Consider the following 23,375-nt stretch of genomic DNA (forward strand, 5'->3'; position numbering starts at 1 on the left):
CTGTACAGTACAGTGCGCCGTAAAGCTCGGTGCGCCGTGCGGTCGATGCGATCAGTTGTTTCGGAGCTCTCGAACGTGTCGTATGGTGTTCATTTCGTCCCGTCGGTTGTCTCGTGTTATAATCGTCGTAGTAAGAATCGAATAAACGTTGGAACGAACGAACCCCCACTGCGTTCGGGCGCAGTTTCGCTCAGTGCAGTTCTTCGCGCGTGGTAAACTGTTCAGTGTATTTCCTCTGGTTTCTACGCCCGTGAAGTATATGCTCCCATAGTGACAGGAAAAGTCGGAAGAATGTGGGATCACGACACTGCTATACACCTCATCGCCGGAGGGTGGGTTTCTTTTTCTACCATTATTTCCCTCCACGCTGTTGTTGTTCGTACCTCAAAAAACAGACCGAAATCCACGGAAACGGTGTCGACGATCGGACACATGACGCCGGCCGCTTGAAACCGGAGATAGGAATATTTTGTGCGCAGCACGCGTGTAACATGAGCCAGATTCGTGATGCGCGTTGACGGCGTGAATTTTTGTCCTCGATCGCAACGAGTCTATTGGGGGCTGATTCTACGCTGGTTCGAACAGACATTATGTAACTCGGAAATCCGCACTGTGCGATGTTTCCCGAGTGTTTGAGTGCATTTTCTGGACGGTGCCTCTTTTTTCGTTAGTATACTGAGTTTTTTTTTTACCGAACGAACACGAGAGTCAGAAGGCCTTAGGATAAAGTTTTCTGTCGTAACAATATTTGGTAAATAAAAGAGGAGTAATGGATACAGTAATGGAGTACAGTGAGCATGAAGTTTAAAGTATTCCGCATTTAGGGATTCTGCGACGTTGTCACCGGCTCGATCTTACGTCATCTTTACCGGCCCCCTTTACATTGGTGTATTATACACGAAAAAAACAATGTTTACACACGGTTGTGTACGTTCTGTGTGATTAACATCGTGGTTCATTTAACGAGACGGAACATTATGTAGGATCTCGATAACAGATCACAGGCCTTAAATTGTTACATAAAAGAAAAACAAGAGCAGTAGAGTGCGTTGCATTGGGGATGGGGCTTAAGGAGGAATTCTGCACTTGGCGATTGTGTGTGTCTCTAGTTCGATTTTGTGTCATCACTACCGGTCTTATGTGCGTGTAAAATTACACAATTTGATCCGTTTTATTTTACATGTCAAGACTCCATCAGTACGTCTATGTACTACTATGTACGTCTAAATACTTCAAGCAGAAATATTAAAACCATCCATTAACGTTAAACTTCAATTAAAATCCGTTAGGGATGTAACGTTATTCGCGGAGCAAATTCTTGTTGCATCATTGGACCGTTGGTGCTAATTACGTGTCTGAACCAAAGATCTATAATATGTACCGATCTTTCACAATGCCCCTTTGTGCCCATCACGATTGTCACGACGTGTATGTGTGCGTGGTTACCAAATCTGACCGCCTCGTAAATATGCACACAAAGGTTATATTTTGTCATTAAGTTTTCACGCACATACGGTTCAACGAAATGTTTTTTTTTCGAGTGCTTCGTCTGCCCAATGCGACCACGTGCGTAATTTAACGTCCCAACTTAGAAACCGGCGTATTTTCATCGCACGACATCCTCGAGTGGTTTCTTTGTGGCTCACGATTCTTTCTTTGTTTCTTTCCATGTTCGTCATGTGTGTATGTGCCAAAACGCGGGCGATATATAACGCTTTTTACAGACTTCACTGACTACGGCCGTTCCCTGAGACGGTTATTTTGCACGAAAATATTCGGCGGGAATTCAAACCGGTTCTTCTCGGCTGGTCGTTGTCGTGAATTGTCAAATCAATATTTCATGTGGACGCAATATATTTTCGACGGGAATTTAAACCAGTTCTTCTCTGTCGTGAATTGTTAAGTCAATATTAATAAGTGGACAGAATATATTTTCGGCGGGAATTTGAATTTTTTCTTCTCTGTCGTAAATTGTCAAGTCAATATTAATAAGTGGACAGAATATATGAGTGGGAACGTATTACGCAGGTTTTTGCGCGTAGTAAGCGTATTTATTAATTCAGGGCCGCGTTGGCAACACGTCGTTAAATGTTATTGCAAACATCGCCGTTTACGGTGCAAATGATTCAGAAGTTTTTGAACCGGGAGTTAACTTATTTTGCGTTTTATCGCGGTGAATCTTATTTTGCAAACAGTGTAAACAATTGTCTGTTGTTATCGTCTCCTCCTTAAACACGGATTCCGTTGATTGTTGTTAAATAAACGCGTGTGTCGGTGGAAGTTGCTCTGGAATGTGTGCATCTGATAGATCACTGATATTGTTTCCTCTATTTTTGTTTTTGTTTTTGTTTTACAGTATGGCCGGTACAGTAGGTGCAATAATCACTTGCCCGTTAGAAGTGGTGAAAACCAGACTGCAATCCTCTTCAGGTTTTTATCCGCCACCGGTGAACAAGGAACTGACATCTGGCCATGTGACATGCAAGAGCTTCCATAAACCCGAAAGGAAAGGATTGTGCAATGGAGGCTACACCAGGTAATTGGGATGCGTACGGTATTAATTTAATAGATTGCTCAAAAGAATTAAGGATCCCTTCTGAAATTTCTCCGCAAAGCTATGTGTTCTCTATAAAGCACGCTGTGAGGCTTTAATTATTTTGGGCACTGTTTAAAATGTATGTATACTAATATCGGTGATTCTTTCAGGAAATTGAAGTAAGTGTATTTTGATAAAACTAGGCCCTTGGGAGAAGGAAGACGATCCCTGATCCCTCCTCTTTTGTGCTGCGCTTTTAACCCTTTCTGTACAACATACGGAAGACATGAATGCGTTGGGTTTCAAGGGTAATTTGTTGAAATAGCATTTTGATTTTATTGGATCACACGGCTACGCAGTGTAGGGAGCTTGTTTTGGAGTTGTGTCGACAGGAAAGGTCAATGAATCTGTACCTGTAACATATCAGTTCTCAAAAACAATCCACCCTTATCGTTTCTCCAGTGGCTCGAATTACAAACCCCACTTCCTCATTCCTGTATTTATCTTTGCTGGAATGCATGTTTTGCAATAGATAACTAAAATCCTTGCACGCTTTCTTGCTCAGCATTTCCCATTCACTAGTTGTGGCCATTTAAAACGTATATATATAGGTCAGCTTCAGAGCTCGAGATGGATCCGTAGTACATGCTAAATAATTCCACTTTATCAACATATTTCCGTGTAATATTAAACGCTTCAAGCTACTCGATGCCTGAGCCCATGTGGACGTATCCCAGAGACGGTTGGCCGTTTCTGCACGACTAATTCCTGCATTCGTAGGATTCCTTCGCTCGAAATAACTCCCCCTGTTGACGACGCAGTATCACATTGTGCTAGTAAATCGAAAACCACCTTTCTCATTAGCAAAGCACCCGGGCCGTATCCACCAACAGTCCCCGCCGTGACATTCCAAATTTCTGGATGTTCCAACAGATCGAAAGAAAATCATCTTATTTTTTTTTTTTCTTGTTGAACATACAAACAGAAATTCAGTAGAAGAGGATACACGTTCGAAACTGAATTAGATTGAAGGATAAACAAGAAAGCTTCCATCGAGTTTCATAACGTTTTAATTTTATTTTCAGCCTGCTAAAATCGTTAAAAACAGGACGCATTTTTTATTTTACACCTGCCTGCATATATTACAAAATATATCCATTTTGCCTAAAGATCCGCAGTCTACAGATAAGGCAACGATCAGAGACACTTTTGATTAATCCTCGATCCTCGTGTTTCCTTTTGTTGCAGGCACGCTCTGGTCGCCCTGTCGCACTTCGGGGTGCCGAGACAGCCTGGTAGCACGCCCCATCCGCGTTCGGCCCCAGGGATCTATCAGTGCATACGTTACATCGTCCAGAACGAGGGTACCCGGGCGTTGTTCAAGGGCCTGGGCCCGAACCTCGTCGGTGTAGCTCCGTCAAGGGCGATCTACTTCTGCGCGTACTCGAAGAGCAAGGTCGCCTTCAACGAGATCTTACCCGCAGACACCCCAATCGTACACGTTCTCTCCGCATTCTGCGCTGGTAAGTGTCCATCCAAGATACTTTCCGTTTTCTGATCGATATATTCTCTATTACCCCACCCCGTCGTAAAGAAACCTGATGGTGTGTAACACATCCTAGAAAGTCAAGGTAGAAGAGAGAAGGCTGAAGTCGAGAGGACAGAAGAGGCTAGAAAATAGTCCAGAAATAGATCAGATCGTATCTGACCGAAGGCATTGCCCGTTCGCAACACAATGTAGGAGGCGTGTTATCGGAGTGGGTTCTTTTCTTTATCGAATAATCATAGCTTTAGATAGACAGACTCAGTGGGGTCACCTCTTGCAAGCGTAATTACGCCTTATCTGGCTGAATGGGATTGCGCCTAGTTGCAGATAAAACGGCTCTGACGCATCGATAACCCGTTGCATTGCGATTTACTGGATTTTCTAATCGGTGGTTATTAATATCATCTGCGCATTTAGATTGTTATTGAGACTTCAGAGTGATTACTGCTCTTCCGGGGCGGCCTCTGAGCTGTCCGGAGGTCCTGGATCATCTTAATAGTCGATTTAATTAGATGTCAATTGATTGTCGATTATCTTTGTGGAGATATGGGGGGTCTGATATGTAATCTGGACGATAAAGAAGATATCCAATTAGGCGTTGCCATGGTTGAATGTTGTTTCTAGTCTGTTATAATAATTACATTAGTATTTGGTCTACGCTGGTAGCGCTGTTCCGCGTGGTCTTCATGGACCGATATCTTATCTGAGGAAAACTGAACTTTCAACCCCGGTAGACATCTCTCCGCGGGGGTGCTTCGTGGCGCGATAGAAATGCTGATGATATATGTTTGTTAACTAATTTTCTCAGTCAACAGAAAGATCTACCCCAAGAGTATTTAGGTCTTTCTGATACTGGATTTAGTGTTTAGTCCACGCAGAATGAAAGGGTTGCATGGACAGGTTTCATTGGCTTCTTTTTCCGTGGCCCACTTCGAACGTTCACCTCCCCTTCCACCCGTGACGAAAACGTGCCGGTAGTCACGTAGCCACCCAGCACCGAATTTTCCATTGGACATCTCATTCTGTAACCTCATCCCTAATTCATCCATACCCAAATTTTCAAGAGCTTAATTCCCTACCATTTAAATTACCCAAAATAAAAATTTAAAGATTTCCAGAATCAGATCTATTCTCTGTCTATACTGATCAGATCTGGAAACTTTCATTTTCGCGCGGTGTATCTCGTCAATGAAAGCGAATCCAATAATGTTCTGTCACCACACAGGGGCTATCCTGTTACTCAATAACCGCAACGTGGTCTCGATGCGTAACGGACGAAACAGATGACTGGCTTGTTGTTTTTACTTCTTATCACAGCGTGCAATTGCATCCAATCATGGCCGACCTTGGAACACGCTCGAGCAATTGCGGCTCGTTTGTACCGTGTCCTGTGTACGTCGACACGGAAATCGTCTTCAATAGTCACGATCAAGCGACACTTTTTTTTAAATCTCTAACAACTAGGACCTTCGATGCTACCCTGAAGATTTCGATTTTTTTTTAAACTATACAGGTTTGTAGAGGACCTTTCCTATTTTTCTGTATATCTTGCAAACTACAGTAGATGTCAAAAAACTGTTGGAATACAAATTTAATGGCTTTTACGCTGTATAAAAGTGTGTACTGAAATGGTAAACAGTTTATTTTTTAAATAAACAAATGTTTAACGATTTCATTACAGATTTTTGTAGAGCATAATAATCCATTAAAGTTTCATTGTAACAGTTTTTTCGCTTCGACTATAGTTTTTAAGATAGAGAGGAAAATTGGAAAAGATGTATTAATCTTCAAGGGCTGGTTTCACTCCGAAGAACCAAATATCAGCGAAAACGACAAATTGCACGATGCTTCTGTCAAGGTCCCCTACAAACCTACGGAGTTTAAAAAAAATCCGAGGTCACCGAAAATGATCGAGTTTCCCTTGTAAGTCATCAGATTCCTCGGGCTCGACCAACCGAAAACAGTGCTTCCCAGGCTCGCGTGACATTCCTCCAATCACGCAGATAGCGGAAAACTTGTTATCGTCAGCGAACGTTGCCTTACTGCGTCTCGGCGATCACGTGTCGTCGCACGTTTTTCTAATTACCTGGCGCCTTCAACGCGGATTAACCCTTTAAGCACTGACGACTCGTCCGATAGATGATTATTAATTCGACCACACGACTACATTCACTTCAACAAAAGCAACTGAACGTTATTTTCAATTCAGTAAATCAATTGAACTGATTGTTGTAAATTAAGATTGCACTGATTTCGCAAGCCTCACGAAACCATGGATTTCATTTTAGAAGAAAAAAAAACTAAATTTACTTTTACAAAGTTTACTCTAAAAATGTCAAATTCACTTATATAATTTTCTCCACAGTCTGATTTAAATTACATCAAAAATATTTCTCGCGTGATCACAGATACACTATTTTAACCGGAACGCCCTGTATAGTGAAAAGCAACAATATCTACGATCGTCATCCTAACCTCCAAATTTTATTTTATTATAAATATTGAAAGTTTCACGTTTCATCAATTGAAAATGGTAAATTGCCTTTCTTTATCTTTTATTCGTTATTCGAAAATTTCCTCTAGATAAAAATGATCTTTTCATCTAGATAATGAATTTGTCCATTTCTGATACATGCACATCGAATTGTGTATACCTCCTCGTTTTCGAAATCGGTCAGAAAGAGACGTAACTTGAGAGACACTGGCGGCAGTGCCACTGGTTCTATTTTTAAACCAAACGACCGTGTAATTGAACGGTTGGTCCCGCGGTTATTTACTAGCGGATCGAGGCAAGAACATGTTGCTTATGACTCCTGCGCGGTTTTTCTCAATGGAACGATAATAATGTTTACGCGTTTCTCCAGGAAACGCAAGGTAGTCGATCTGCCCCTCCCTATCTACGCGCTAGATTTGTCGTTCGAAATGTTTATTGCACACGACCTATCGATGATCCTGCCTCTAGGTGATAAAAATAAAACAAAAAAAGAACAAATTGCAATTTGTACTCGTCGGGCGTGGAGCAATATACGATGGAGTCAAACATTGAATTGCAAATCGAGGATCGTACGAGGGCATTTGAATCGCAAATGCGCTCGACACCAATGTTGCATCCGGCAATAATCAAGGAACGTGCGCTGCACGTGGTAAACACTATCAGATTTCGGTTGCCACGGGATCCGTCTTTCGTATATAGCTTCTTTTTTACTGTGAAACGAAAAACCTCGAGGGATCTTAAATGTCCCAGATGCTGTTGGATAGATATAGGTTAGGTTGGATGGAAGTCGAGCATTTTGCATTTCTGTCCGGTGAACCAAAATTCCCACAATATTAGTCAAAGGGAAATAGGACTAACAGGGTCTTCTCTTGCATGGAGGTCCCACTTGCTGTTGGAAAGATATAGGTTAGGATAGACAAAAGTCCAGGATTTTTTTTCAATTTCAGTCCTATGACCCCAATACTCCCATAAATTCATAGGACAATCAATGTTAAGGTGAAACAAGACTCCAGATGTCGCATGGAAGTCCTGTGTCCACTTGGTTAGATCTATGGCGCCTAGTGACGCATTGAAGACTGCTTAAAGGCGCCTTAGACCTAAAACAGCCGTAAAATGGACGTTTTAAAGGCGTCATGTGCTATCTGTTTAGATGCCTTTGTATATTTCTTTTAAAAATATAACTTCTCAGGTCAACTGTAATCGCGTTAAGTCCCAAGCATTTTTAAATTCGAGGTTCAACGAACACGCAATTTCATAGGACGACCAAGGCCAATGGGAATCGCAATCATCGACACGAAAATAGACCGTAAACGGGCCCGTACGATGCGGCAATATACGCTCGTTACGGCCGCCAATTGGAGCCTTCCCGTGGCCGGGGCGTGTCGGTCCGTCGACCGAGTCGTATCAGTTCGGCGGTCGGATCGCGGCAAACGGTGATTCCCTCGTAAACATGCGTTCGTCTATTTTCGTTGCATGTGACGATGTAACCGAGTCAAAACACGAGATATTACTCCACAGGCCTCTTTGTGGCGGCGGCGGCGGCAATATAAACGCTGTCCCTTCTTCCGTAACTTGTTGTAAAATTATCTTATCGAATCGTGTGTGGCCTCGATCTTCAAAATGCGCAGAACATAGAAATTCTTACTGCGCAGTATGCTGTCGTTTGCCCTTACCAATTTTTTTTCTTTTGTTATTGTCATTGGTCGCGTGTTTTGTCACGTTCAGTCGGAACATAAACAAGGTCTGTATATACATAAACCGTGGCGCGTAAACAAAACAGATACGTCCGTGCCATGTGGAAATTTCGGGTTCTAAATAGAAATAGTAAGAACTTGTCAACAGTATATCGTGTATATCAAATTACCGAACGGTGTTTACTGACAGTGAGGGACAGTGTCAATGAAACTGGATGCAATTAAATAGAATTCGCTGAGTACTTGCGCTAGCGAATCGGTCGAATGATCATCGTCAATTCGACATTCCTTCCGTCTGCCAACGAGACGCGAGTTAACGGGTACGTGACAGTGTTGGAAGATCGTCCGAACTGAACCCGCGCACGTAAGAAAATATTGACCGTGTCCTCTTTGACCTACCCCACTAGTGGAGTTCTAACTAGGGAACGTCGGTACGTCGAAGACCTTGTGGGGGACCTCGACAGAAGCATCGAACAATTCTTCGTCGTCGCTGATATTCGGTTCTTCGGGGTGAAACCACCCCTTAAATGTTAATGTGTCTTCCTATTTTTCGGTATATCTTGAAAGCTATAGAAGATATTAAAAAACTGTTAAAATGAAAGTTTAATAGATTCCTGTGCTTTGCAAGACTGTGCAATTAAATTGTTAAAAATTTGTTTATTTATTTATTTGTTTATTTGAAAAACAAACTTTTAACAATTTCATTACACACTTTTATAGGGTATGAAGCCTTGTTCAATTTTCATTCTGGCAGTTTTTTTAATATCTATTATAATTTTCGAGATATACAGAAAAATAAGAAAGGACATATCAACATTTTAGAGCTGGTATCGTCCCGATGAACCGAATATCGAGGTCTAGGTATCTATTGGAGACACCAGGGGCGTAGTTGTGTCGCGTCGTTGGACGTGTTTAGCCATCCGAGGAACGTAATGCAAAACACTTGCGTAATCCGGATGCGTCGCGATGAACATAGTAGTAGTGCGTTGGCCGCGTGGCTTCCCACGAACTGGGTCAATAGGACGGCGGGAATACCTGTTTGCAAACTCTGGCCCATCAGGGGTAAACACTCCGAGGTATATCTAGCCATTTGTCGTCTGTAATCTCGAGTATCTAGAAGAAAACATCGTTCATACACCTAGATTGATACTAGAGCTCTTCAGTCATTCAAGCAGTCATTTTGTTAGGTGATCTCTTTATTCCCAGATAGTTAGGTGCAATATGTCGGTACACCATCCTGCTGCAGACACATGAGTTTCACATTTGGCGAGTCGACGAACAGCTCCCTGACGATCCCGTTCACCGTCGCCATCGAATACCGTCGACTCCTGATTCCTCCCAGTTCTGGAATCTCGATGTCCATCCCAATTGCTCTCGTGTAAGTAGCCAATGGGTCAGCTAGCATTCTCACCTAAGTTTCGATGTCAGAAAAGCTTCGATTTTGTAAGATTAGAAAGGAATCAACCTTCTCCTCGAATAGGGAACCGGTCGTTGGTGTTCATTCGAGGTAAATAGTAAAATTCAGGTTCGATCTCCTTTCTATTGCAACTAGCCAAAGTTATGCAGCCACTGGTCTGTTCAGTAATCCCCATAAATATCATTCGTTGCTACTGTGCAGAAAAAGGCTCTCAGGCTGACTTAAATCGATTAAGTTGCGATCTTTTTAGGGTATCTTGGTTGTGTAACTTGCATCGTCCATTGATCAGAGACTTCGTTTACAACCTGATACAGGGTGAGTCACTTAACTCTACCACCTAAATTGACTTATTATTTTCGTAGTAGTACATATCTCGGTAATTATTAGTTTTTGACCCCGTATACCTTAGTAGTTTTTTAGTCAGCATTCGATATACTTTCGAATCGCAGGGTCAAACATAACACATTGTGATACAAAAACTCAAGGTCACCTTCGTATCTCGATAAAAAAACGAAACATCGAAAAACTAATTATCACATTGTATGGCCCGCTCGATATCAAACATCTTTCGTTTGAAACATTTTTTTGTACAAGTAGTTTACGAGTAAATTTAAGTGACTCACCGTGTGCAGTAAATTATCGATGAGTGCTTCAAGGCTCCTCGGGACACTGAATGGTCAGGCGTCGTCCCTGCCACGCGAGGGTCCTCTGTGGAACGAATCAAGTGGTGGGGATCTGTGTCGAAGATCCTTCGAACACTCATCGACGATTTACTGTATATTCTTATTGTTCAGAGTACTTCCACAATTTTTTATGAGACTGCCCACGGGTATTACCTTGTCCTCAGCGGCCTTTGCGCTGCCCCAGGCGGACATGACGTACGGGTCGTTCACGGACACGCAGATGATTTCCTGAAAGCCCAGGTACCGCAGGTCGTCTGACCTGAACAGCCAATCAGAATATAAATATTGTACAGGGTACGTCGCTTAATCCTTTAACAGTGTTTGACGAGTATACTTGTCATGAGTAAGTTATATGAAATATCATGTGAAAGAAATGAAATACCCTTTGCTATAAAAAATTGAAAAATATATTTCTTGTAGTAGAATAAAGGAATCAAAAATGGTTACACATATTCAAAGAAAAATTCCACCGTTAAAGGGTTAACACAGCGGATATAACGTATGTATTCAGAGTGGTACAATTAGAATTAGCACTTAAATATCTCTGTTGTGTTTGGACCTATCCTTAAAACTAATAATTTTTCGATATACATACATGAATACTTTTCTATATGGAATGTCGAGTTGCATCAATTAACGCATAAAAAACACGATTTTATTTAGAAAAGTAAAGGTGACCTTGAAATCTCCGAAACTCTTCCATTTGCAAACAAATTTTCACTGTCATGTTATAGCCCCCTCTATACTGACAAATTTTTGTCAATAAAATTTTTGTATATCTCCAAAAACAACGAAGATATTGAAGCCCTAATTTTTATTGGACCACCCTGTATATACTTTTCGATGAATCCTCTCAGATGGACCCTGGAACAACCGGGTACGAAGGCTCCAGGTATCCCGAAGATGATTGCTCTTTTATTCGCGACAAAATTCAAAATGTCGATTCTGTTGTCTGGCTCATCCTCGTACAAGGTCACGTTCGGCAATGAATCTCCTATTCTGATTCTTGGCATCCTGATCACGATCCTCTTTCTGTTCCATTTGTGTTTGGTCGATCTCTCGAGAATCATCGGAGGCTCCGTTCAGACCGTTGTCAGTTCTCTGTTCCAAGCGATATAGGTATGTCCCGTGGGGTAAATTTAGAAGTTGGCATGTTTGGTCGGTATATCGGGGTGGATCGATCGACGAATTTCTGGCAGCCAGACGCACGGCTCTTGGATTCGTTTCGAGACCATTCTGGGGGATTTCGCAATCGAAAGCGTGCTGGTTACCTTGAAATCGAACGTAACCTATAGGTAGGTACCTTATACGGGACTTTCTATAAGTCTGTAGGAGAAGGGATGAACCCTTTTTTAGAACAAATTTCTCGAACTTCCTGGTGAATTATTCACAAAACATCCAATTGTTCGGGGAAATTTTATAAAATCTAAGAAATGTAGTTTGTCGCAGAAGTCTACGATCAGCCTAAACGTCCTGTTCACTGTGGATCGAATTGCTCGTGAAATGATTTGGGTTAAAAGACTCTCAGGGGATCAATAGACACTGAAACCACTTGGCAAAGCTAGTATGAATAGTGAAAAAGCTTCTTTGTATAGTTAAACAATTATAGTGATGAATATATTTATTTAAATCCAACATTGGGGAAGAGCCACTTTGCAAGAAGATGACCCGTCTCTGTGGATCGAACTGCTTATGAAATGACTTCTGGTCTCATTAAATTGATAGAAAATGAAATGAATCTGAAGGAAGAATCGAAGTATGACCCTTAAAACACTAGAACTACCAAAGCAGTCGAAATGACTGATGTTCGTACCTTCTTGTAACGATGACAAATGTTACAACAATGCGATTTCCATTGAAATATTTTGAAAAGATTGTCATGTCTATAGATCCGATAGAAATAGGTGTACGCTTATTGTCGAGGTAGATCTAGTGTTAAGAACAGCGAACGGACTCGAGGCAGCGCGTGTCCCCCAGAGCAGGCGTGCCCTCGCCACGGTACCGATTGGATTAAAAGACACGTGTCCGTTCATTTTTCAGGTTTCGTGGCATGCACGTTGACAAATCCCATTTGGTTCGTGAAGACCAGGCTACAGCTGGACCATCGAACGAACAGAATCACCGCGATGGAATGCGTGCAGAGGATATATGGCCAATCGGTACGAACACACACGTTTTCCTCCTCCATTGTAGAGTAGTCGTGCTGGACTATCGTTTCCCCATCGTGTGTGTCACTTGATCGATTCGTGTATCCCACCGCGGGTGTTTGCTTCGTGTCGGAAGAGGGATAGGTCAGGAGATATCGGTACCGTCGTGGCGTGTTTATCCCCTGAATGGAGAAGCGTGTTCGCCAGAGAGTGTTTGACCGCCCTGTCTCGACACACAGACCCCGTGTGTAGCGACGTGCTGCTTCCTGTCTGGTGCACACACAGTCTGTGCGGTTCAAAATCCCCGGAGCCATGTACTATCGATCACACACGATTACAAAGGAACTTCCATACTATTTTTTTTTTAAACTCCGTAGGTGTGTAGGGGGCCTCTATAGAATCATCGGGGATATTTCGTTTTTGCTGATATTCGGCTCTTTTGGATGCAACCAGCACTCAAATGTTGATATGTACTTTCGTATTTTCCTGTTTATCTCGAGAACTATAGAAGATATTTAAAAACTGTTGGAATGAAAGTTTAATGGATTCTTATGCTCTGCTAGCGTGTCTAATAACATTGTTAAGAATTTGTTTATTTACTTATTTGTTTATTTAAAAAAACAAAGTTTCAACAATTTGAATACAGACTTTTATAGGGCATGAAGACTCGGTAAATTTTCATTACAATAGTTTCTTTTATAGCTACTATAGTTTTCGAGATATAAAGAGAAATAGGAAAGGACATATCAACATTTAGGGGGGGCTTTTATTGATGCCCCCCACAAACCTACGGAGTTTCAAGGAAAGTCGAAATTTTCTTGGTGTCGAAGTTTCCTGGTTAGTTACCCTGTTTACGAGATACATTCCATTCTTTGCTGATCGATACCAGAAGCGGAATAACGGAGAACAGGCTTTTATCGAAGGCACTGAGAACCTATGGAGATATAAACGGAGAACAGAGAATAGTTGAGGTTCTCCTTCGTCGTACCATCCCCAGCAGACCGAAGTAAATACCAACAGTTGTGTCCCACTTATTTTATCACTTGAAGTATGTTTCTTTTATCTTGGGTATTACTTCGAAGCCCCGTTATCTGTACATGATTCCATTGAGGGTGTTGTACTGTAAAAATTGAAGATAAAGAAAGTGTCTTTTTGGTGGTAAAATTCGGATCTTGTACGACAACAAGGGGAGTATTGTATAGAAGTATGTTTGTGTCATGATTGGCAAAAATATCCTCGCGTGAAAGAACGAGCAGAATGGTGGGTAGCTCTCGCGCCGAAAGTCAACAGAAGTAGTGTCGCAATAGTCTAGGATGCCACAGGGAAGAAATTCTGGTCCCAGCCAAGGATATTTTTGCCAGCGGTTGTGCATTTAGAAATCCGAGTGCGAAAATACACGAATATAGGGATATTTCGATACCAATTAGGCAACACTGTAATACCAAGAAACCTTTTATATTGGAGTAAAGAATCGACACAGTTCTTGAATACTTCTACACACCAAAAGATTCACTTTGAAATATGACCGTTCGAGTGTCTGGTTATAGTTCCAATTGTGATTTCCTGCAATTGTGTCAGAACCAGTTCAGACACGGCGCATCTTACATCGCAATTGCAATTGTGCCAGAGTCTAAAGGCAGGGAACGCGATCTACGAATAGCAAAACGCGACCAAAATATCGTGCCACGAAAACAACATATCGACCCATGTCGTAATTGATTTACAGATTCTGTTCTAGTTATTTCTCGCTTCCGTTCCCGGCGCTAGAGATGGCGATGATACATTTGAATTTGTATCGATATTTGGTATCGATACATATGTATATCGGGAATAAAATATCGATATTATCGGTATCGATACTTACAATTAAATTAGAAGTAATAGAATCCCAAACTGATAAAAAATAATGCAATTTAAGCAGATATTTACTAGACAACAGTGTGGAAAAGAAATCGACCAATCGCAGAATTTATATGAAGCTCTCGATTGGTTCATTTGACTTACGGCCTATTACGTTACGGCAAATGCAGCGATTGTATCGATATTTCGATGTTTTATGGTTCAAGTATCGATACTGGAATATATCGTCACATTAAATATCGATATAAAATATCGTTATTTGAATTGAACAGTATTGATATTCGAAATATCGATATTTGAATTGAAAAGTATCGATATTTGAAATATTACTCATGTAAACAGCCTTTCAGTGTTTACCACTGATTATAACTCTTCGATGCTTTGGAGCTCGTTCAATATAGTTGGTGTCTAGGAGTAAACAAAAGGAACTGTTCTAGACAAGTCAATATCTTGCAACGTTACTCTGTGTCGCTGGGCAAATAGAATTTTCGCGCTCTTAGTTCCATCGGCGATCACGTGATCCATGTGTGATTCTATCCTGATAACGGGCGATATTTTCATTCATTATCTCGTGTTCTTTATAATAATCTGTACCGCAAACTCAGGCACGATTACCATTTTATCTTTATATTTCTTGTTCACGGTACCCAATTAAATGGCGCCATGCGTTCTATGCAGCGATTATTGTTCGATAATATTGTAATTATAGAACGGGTAATATTGTTGTATTGTAAATATATATTCACCCTCGGAAAGTTCCATTATCATCGCGTGCTTTCGCGAATCAGGAACCCGGCGATAAGAAAAAGCCGATACGTAAACACGAAGGTGGTTATTCGCTGCGAATGAGCGTCATTGGGGAAAGACCAGTTCTCCGATAACTGGTCCATAGTCCTAAAATCGTACAGGCTTATTGAGTTTACCGGTAAAAAAAATATCAACCATATAGAGTACCTACCTTATCGACCACAGCGATCTGGATACATTTATCTTGTGTGCTCGAGATAATTTCTTTTTTGTGGAGGCAAAAATTGTAGTTTAGCTTACCGAATATCCCCCCACTAAGTCGAGCACATTCTCAGATCCTTTTAGCGAGAGTAGAAAAATAGATCTATACGGTACAGTGGATTGAATTAAGAGGTTAATTGTCGTCGAATGTCTTTCCAGGGTATCCTAGGATTCTACAAAGGCATTATGGCTTCCTACGTAGGGATAAGCGAGACTGTGATACATTTTGTGATCTACGAGGCTGTGAAGGCTTGGCTAACGAAGCACAGGTCCAGAGTCTCCAGGCAAGACGACATCAAAACGATTCGCGATTTTATAGAATTCATGATAGCAGCATCTTTCTCCAAAACGGTTGCGTCCATCTTCGCCTACCCCCATGGTAAGGTCATATATCTGTACACCTCCAGATGACAAGCTTTCTTCTTTACCGATAAATTAGAACAAACGTATGTGTACCAATGTGTTGTATCTTCCTATGGATTTCCGACTTCCGTTGGAGATAGATTCTATTTTCAAGATATCACCAGTGACTCAAGAATTGGCTCCGGTTCAAGAGCAGGGGCCACATGTTTCTGAAAACATTTTTTCCCTCCACAAACATCCTGGTCCCTTGTGAACATTAGTTCCTTGTGGGATTGTCTATTGCTCAAAGGACTCACAAAGTTTTGGCCTTTTCTATATCTTAAGAGAAGTAGTTCTGAACATTCTTTAGCTCGAAGGACCAAGTCTCCAGTAGAGGACTGCTGTCCAAGTTGTGCAAAGAATGATCGATGATCAGAACAACCACAAACACACCTTCTCAAGATTCCCAAGTCTAAAAATAACCTCTGAGCTCTATATGCCTCGCGTGTGCCAGCCAGTCAACGTGTACAATCGCATGTTACGTCGGGGCGTCGCGCTTTGATCGATCAAACACATTCTGATTTTCTCTGGAAGCCTGCTTTCTGGACTTGATATCATTCAAAATGAAATCAGTTACTTAGTTAGGGTTGAACCTGCTGAAACTCTTCATAAAAGAATCCTATAGAAAGAAGAAAATAAAACCTACGTTGAAGGACCAACGAATAATGGTGTGTTCCGTAATTTCAGAGGTGGCTAGGACACGCCTGAGGGAAGAGGGGACAAAGTATCGGACATTCTGGCAGACCCTGAGAACCGTGGCCACCGAGGAAAGGATATTTGGATTGTATCATGGTCTGGGCACACATATGATCAGACAGATACCGAACACAGCGATCATTATGGCAACGTACGAGGCGGTGGTGTACTTTCTGAGCAGGCACCTCCATCAACGTTCTCACAGCATCAGCAGCTCAAGTGGATCCCAGTTCTACGCCGAGGCGAAGGCGAAACGAGAGCTCGCCTAAGACTTGCTAACGGGCCCTGAATAAAGGGTCGACGGCTCGTATACCCAAACGAGTCCTGTTAAATCTCGAGCGTGTGTCCGAATTCGATAATGTGTGCGTGCACCAAGGCGTGTCCAGACTGCCTAAGGAGAGGACGCCACGTGGTTTGGCCAGAGAGATTTGTTACGGTGGTTGAAGGTAGCAAAAGGTATCACAGCGGGCTGTTAGCACACGCTGTGTGTATGTGCTCTGTAAGTGTAGCAAAAAGTAGTCCTTCCTCCTTTCAGGTAGCATACGTTCATACATGGAACAGAGCCTGTCTGTACCTTGCTGAGAGAGAAATGAGAGACAACGGAACACGAAGCAGGAACCGAAGCTCGATTAATTGACTTTGTTATTAAGATGTCAGAGTGCGCCACGCTTCGTGCAGAGTGATCGATTGAGTAGTCGGTATTACCGCCAAATGGGGCGACCGAAGGGGGTCGTTTTTAGGTTAACTTTTCTTCGATATTTTGAGGGCATTGAAGCTGGAATACAACGAAATTCCACAATTTTTATCTCGTTTCTTCTTAGCCTTGTGTCCACTCGGATGGAATCCATTAAGTCCTTTCAGGATCTCTGAGAACGATTCGAAGTTTCAACGCCTCTTTATCGACTCGACACGCATCATTGTGATCTTTTTGGAGCAGCCTGTGCGAAGGCCAAAAATTGTTAGGAGTATAAGATGCAGGCTACCCGCTAGAAAGATCGTGTTTCCTCACTGTTCAATCACTTGTCGACCACTTCTCGAAACCCCTATCATCGCATTGTGATCATTGTCTTCTGTTGTTTCTCGAACGAGAAAGCTATGAAAGTTTTTCCATATCCGTTACGTTCAGTTGTAGCCATCGTGATTACACGATACACGTTTACTCGTGAAAGAATGATTGTACTGTTTTGCTTATATTCAGCCGTTAGACTAGAGATGTACTATTATTATCGTATCATGACGTAGATGTTCTTTCTTTTTTTTTTTTTTTTTTTTTTGGAAACTTTAGTCGCGTATCAACGAAGAACTAAAATTGAGATACAGGACTCTTGAGATAATCGATATGAATGTATCGTTTAATTCAAGAAGAAGAAATAATGTTCACTTTGAAAGGGGAGCTATTCTACGATTACTTGGATGAACACAGCCCCAAAAAGATGAATGAAACTACTGTAAATAGAAGATTGTGTCGATTTTCAGTTGCTTTATAGATCAGCATTCAGGAGTCCTTTGAAAGAAAATTTCCTCGTTTCGACGGTGCATCTACAGCAATGTGTCAGCCGAGATCGATGAATTTTGTAATATGTAATAGCTATAAGTGTTGTGTACATAAAATAAATTGCGATATACATATATTATATATTATATCTATCTGTAGATTTGCAGCCGTTTGTATTTTTTCGAGTGCGTAGAATACGCGTTATATTTACGCTGTCAGAGGAAGCGAGAGGGAGAACTGAAGTCTCTGTGACAAGAGAGAGAAAGAGAGATAAGAAGTATTAGTTGCCATCCCGTTTCCCGAAGTGTTCATCGGCGTACATTTAACGAATATGCGTTGTTTGTTGAGCGTGACTCGTTAACGAAGCGATTATAAATGTTAAGAATTAAGTTATACACGTAAGGAAGATTAATAATGTTTTGTTACTGAGATTCTATCTGTAGCGTTTTTTTTTTTTTTTTTTTTTTTTTTTTTCAAAGTTCGGTTACGTTGCCCAGTTGTAAATTATTGGTTGAGAAGCGTTAACGATTATGTAACATAACAACATGTTTTTAACTTTTTTTTACACTTGATCCAGGTACAGAATTAATATTTATTCGTGTTATTTGGTTCCCAGTTTGTAAAATAAATTCGACGACTCTCAGGATTCTCGGTATAACTAGTCTTGCGAGACACTACACACACTGTCCAATGAAAGTAGTCCTGTTTCTGTGTCCTCGTCGTGTACCATTGAGACAGAAATCCATGCACCAAGGAATTGGCAACACGATAAATTCACGAGTATACGTTGAATGATCTGTGATTTTAATTTATCTAAATCGTTGCATATCGAGAAGTTAATTTTTCTTTTTTGTTCGCTTTCGATGTTCAAGCTTCTTTTCCTCTTCTTTGGAAAGGCCATCCTCTTTTGTGCTCCAAGATTTTGTCACAGTACTGAATCACTTTTGGGGGGGGTTGCAGAAATCAAATTGCTCTATACGACATTTTGTAATACGAGAATTGAAGTATCCGAATCTTGAAGTACAAAACGTAAGAGGCAAATTCGATTATAGTGCGTGTATATGGCGTGTTTATGGGGGAAAAAATGAAACAAAGTCTTGTTAACGAAGACTGAATAATTTTTATTGTACTTAGTACGCTCCAGAATTCGAATTATAAGCTTTAGTATATATATCTTTGAAGAAAGCTGATATATGAACTGTTATGAAATGTATATATATACACAAAATATATATGCATTATTAAATAAAATCAACGAATTATATTTCTGTATGTTACGTCTTGCTTAAACCCTTAAACTTGCATATCTTGAAGTTGTTTTATGTTAACAGAGAGCCAACCCTGAATTCAACCTTTCCTTCCTTTGTAGCCGGAACCACCGGAAACACACGATGAGCAAGAACAAGACACCGGGACAACTATTTGCTTCTTCAATAATTTGCTGTCTTCGCACATCAGTTCAACGATCAAACCTGTATATTCCGTAGGCTGACAGCAGTGACAATTCACGACAGGGGTCCAATTTTCTGCGAACAAGAATCAAGAATTTAGAAAATTTTTCAAGAAGTTTTACCTGTTTCAAGTTTAAGATTATTACCTGTATCAAAGTATGCATTGGATTCACACTTTCCACGACACTGGATGATGCCCTCATAGGCCATCGTATTCTTGCAAAGCCCATGTTTTCGATGGATAAGACTGAACATGCCAATGGTGTCACGTGGGTCCAAGTCAACAGGGCTGCACGGATCTACTTTCAGGCTGTGGGACGTCAGATTGCACATCTTGCAGCAACCTTGAGTGTAAATCGAGTCGAGAGGACAGTCTGTTACGTCTGGACAGACCGCTGAACTGCTGCTCACAGACAGTTGATCACCATGATCCATGCAGGTGTACGATGTGCAGTTGTCAGCGGATGACCAAGTCGCTCCAGCTTCGTACAACATATTTCCAATCACGCAATGTGTCTGCTTGCATTTCCCACAACACTGACCCCGTTGCTCTTCGTACGTCCATCCAAGAGCACACACCTTCGAGCACACTTCCACTTCTTTGTACTTGGTCACACTGGAGTTCAGCGCACAGAATTCAGTGACACAAGGGTCCAGCAGGGATTTCCATTTATCTCCAGATTTATACACTACGTCATTGTAACGGCAGCCAGTCTTCACAAACATTGGACAACATTGCCCTGGAATTTGTTGTTTCTCTACCTCGAACTCCATCTCCTCCGAAGGATCCACATTTGGACACGTTTCAGTGACTGATTCTACGTACACTGTTTCATTGGTGGACCTGCAATAATGTCTGGTGCAGAAATCAGTGGAGTACCATACTTCTCCAATATTCCTCAACTCGTTCTTGACGACACAGGTCACTGCAACACATCTTCCGCAACAATTACTCTTTCTGTTCTCAGTTGGTTGGTACTTGTAACCTAAATCGCAGACGGTGTTGCACTCTTCGACCTTCATTTGCTTATGAATTACATTCTTATCTTTGGCACACTCTATCAAAGTGCAGCTGTCTTCAGGATTCGGTTGCCACACCTCGCTGACATTGTACACTTTATCCCCATCCTTGCAGGCAGTTCTCTCTAAGCTGGGACAACACTTATCCTTCAGCACAACTTCTTCCACGACAAAATCAAATCTATCCGGATGTTTTGCAGCCCTCAGACATTCCATCGTCGTGCACTTTGGCTTTGGACCTTCGTCGGAGAGCTCGCAGCTGCAAGAAGTACACTTACCGTCCATCCACTGTTCTCCAATTTTCTTGGCCACCACCTGCTCCGACAATTCTATTTTACTGTCTGTCGCGATATTATACAAACAAAGATCTTCCGGTGGAGTGCATTTGTACTCGGGGCAACAAGCATTCTCTCTCACAAGAGATTTCAATTGATAGTAGTCTGGACACATTGGTACCGAAGGGCATGTGTTTGGATCACAGATGGTCATCGACCTTGGACAGCATCCAGATGTATTTGTCACCTGTACGAAACCAGGATCAAGCCTCTCAACTTCAAGAACAATTTCATTCAGTGCAGGACACTCGGATGGCGGCAAACATTCGCATATAAACTTCTTGCATCCGTCACTGCCAGTGGACATCTTTATAGTCTGACCGTAGCCACAGTCAGGCATCTGTGGTTCTTCTGTGCATAAGGGTGCCACAGTTGTCAGAATGTTTGGAACACAGATGTACTTCGTGCAACAGTCTTTCTCTGTTCCGTTGACGACAACAGGTGTCATATTCTCTTCACAAATAGTGTCCACAGTGGGACACTCTGTTTTCTGGCAATTCATCATTTTCTTGTCGCATGTGCATCTAGTGCAAATATCTGGGAACCATGTGTCACCATCAATGTGGCCCTCCTCATCGCATACAAGACACTTCTTCTTTGGGACGCAAGTATCATTGTGAAGAATTAAGTCACCCGGACAGAAACAGCCTTCCTCGAAGCTCTTCGTGCACTTGGTGTTGCTGATATCATTGATACTATCGCAAGTTTCTTTGCAACTAGGCCCACACGGTCGATATTCTAGATGCGATGGACAACTGTAAGGACATACTTCACTGCTCCTCCAGATCAGACAAACTCCTATCTGCTGACATTTCCTTGCGTACGCTTCGAAGCTGTCACAGAAACCACCACCGGTGCATAAACTATCCTGGCAGCACATTAAATACGGCATCGGATCGACAAAGTTGTGACAGCTGCCGAAGTCTTTATCATTCAGTAACCGTCTACATGGATCTTGGTCAGCCGGTGGCAGAATACATTTACTCTGATTGTTGGAAGTGCAAGCATCAGTTATTAGGTTAATGCCATGCGGTGAGTCGTTGACTAACCAGCTGCCACCGAAATCCTGCATGTCGCTTGTGACCTAGAACGCGACAAGTTTCATCATGCTATCAGAAAAGACGCACAAGAAGTGGAAAATAAATTATTGTACTTCTCCATTCTGTTTCCTCAAGTCGTCTTCCGAGTCGTCGTTGCAGTTACCACAAAGACCTTCTATCGTTCCTCCAAAAATGTGTGAAGGAAGTGTCAATGCGAAGGCAAAGTTTACCACGTAACTGGTTATTTCCAGCTGTATAGAAGGTATCAACAAACGCAGCTTGTCCGAGGGTGTTTGTTCCAGTGTCAACCAAGACGCGTTGAAAGGAAATTCGTGTACCATCGAGCCATCCACTGTCACCTGAAACTAGTGAAACGAAAGCAAAAATTGTAAACTGGAATCGTCTGCATTTTCCAGATTGTAGTATCAATTTTACCTCCTGCAGGGGTATACCCTCTCTAATTTCAACAACATGGTCTTTATAAAGCACTATGAGTGCTTCGGTGCAGGTGCCAGTGTTGCAAATCCCATTCGAAACCAACACTTGATACGTATGCTCGTCAGAGCTCTTTTTACTCTGAAGAACATCTCTGGACAGAACGTAGGTGCAATTCCCATCAAACTTGACGTTCTTTCTGTCAAAGCTGATAAACTTTGAGTTGCCTAGCCATTCACAGGTGCAGTCCTTGCACTGCGTTGGAGGCACACACTGGTCCCCATTACGTACTGTTCCTTCAGGACAGAAACATCCGGAGAAGCATACACCTTTCATCACAGGACAGGGGTCTATTTGTTGCAAATTATCGCAACTGGTCTCACACTTGTTCCTACAATAAAACGCATCGACAACATGAATTCTGGTCATCTAATGCAAGGGCATTAATATTGTTCAGAAGTGTACCTGAAGCAATCTTTATGGACAAATGGCGGAGTGCAAGTTGCAGGACAGTCGTAAGTGCTTCTCCAAGTGGACAGATCTATGTTCAAGTCACCAGCCTGACATTCAGTGACGAAACTGGTCAACGAGCGACAACGACAGTCGTTGAAAGTGTGATTGCTGCGCAGACAATTGCATGTACTCTCCATGCAACGGGAGACAAACTTCTCCAGGTCCACGATGTTCGAGCACACCGCCAACGATGAGTCTTTCACTGCATTGCAAATCTTCCAGTTTTCTGCTTGCAACTCATAAGGGCAATCCTGAAACGATCACACCGTTAAAGTGAATCTCAGTTTATAGATTATGTTACGATTAAGTACACACTTGAGGATCACATTCTGGCACTCCTTCCATCGCCCAGCTGTCTCCAAAGGCTACAGTACTCCTAGCCTGATTTCCATCTGGCATTTGTTTGTCGTTTCTCATGTATCCGTCGAAATAACCGCATAAACCGTCCACTCGGCGGGCCAGCTTCGTGGAGACACCAAGTTTCACATTGGAGTTCGAGTCCCAGATCACCCAGAACCCATAATAATTGGACACCAAGTACGTGGTGTCGCCGATGGAGGATAACTTGAACAACGAAAATTTGTCACCGAGCCTTGTTATCTG

General features: G+C 42.0%; 2 protein-coding genes across 2 annotated transcripts in view; one reads left to right on the forward strand and one right to left on the reverse strand.

Annotated features, from left to right (window-relative positions):
• Positions 1-69: 69 nt before the first annotated feature.
• Positions 70-16,752, forward strand: LOC107187363 (solute carrier family 25 member 36-A). The gene is made up of 6 exons (XM_015575441.1): positions 70-332; positions 2,357-2,536; positions 3,785-4,059; positions 12,411-12,529; positions 15,545-15,764; positions 16,475-16,752. The coding sequence occupies exons 1-6, from the start codon at positions 292-294 to the stop codon at positions 16,750-16,752; spliced, it is 1,113 nt and encodes a 370-aa protein (XP_015430927.1). The 5' UTR covers positions 70-291.
• Positions 16,753-19,271: 2,519 nt separating this feature from the next.
• The window catches only part of LOC107187336 (hemocytin), a 14,187-nt gene continuing 10,083 nt past the window's right edge, over positions 19,272-23,375 (reverse strand). The window contains 6 exon segments of the mRNA XM_015575408.1: positions 19,272-19,504; positions 19,576-21,868; positions 21,938-22,189; positions 22,260-22,650; positions 22,725-23,023; positions 23,088-23,375. The exon segment at positions 23,088-23,375 is cut by the window's right edge and continues 9 nt beyond it. Coding sequence (XP_015430894.1) covers positions 19,272-19,504; positions 19,576-21,868; positions 21,938-22,189; positions 22,260-22,650; positions 22,725-23,023; positions 23,088-23,375 — 3,756 coding nt within the window.

The sequence above is a fragment of the Dufourea novaeangliae genome, unplaced genomic scaffold (genome assembly GCF_001272555.1).
Source record: "Dufourea novaeangliae isolate 0120121106 unplaced genomic scaffold, ASM127255v1 scaffold113, whole genome shotgun sequence".
Classification (NCBI taxonomy): Eukaryota; Metazoa; Arthropoda; class Insecta; order Hymenoptera; family Halictidae; genus Dufourea; species Dufourea novaeangliae.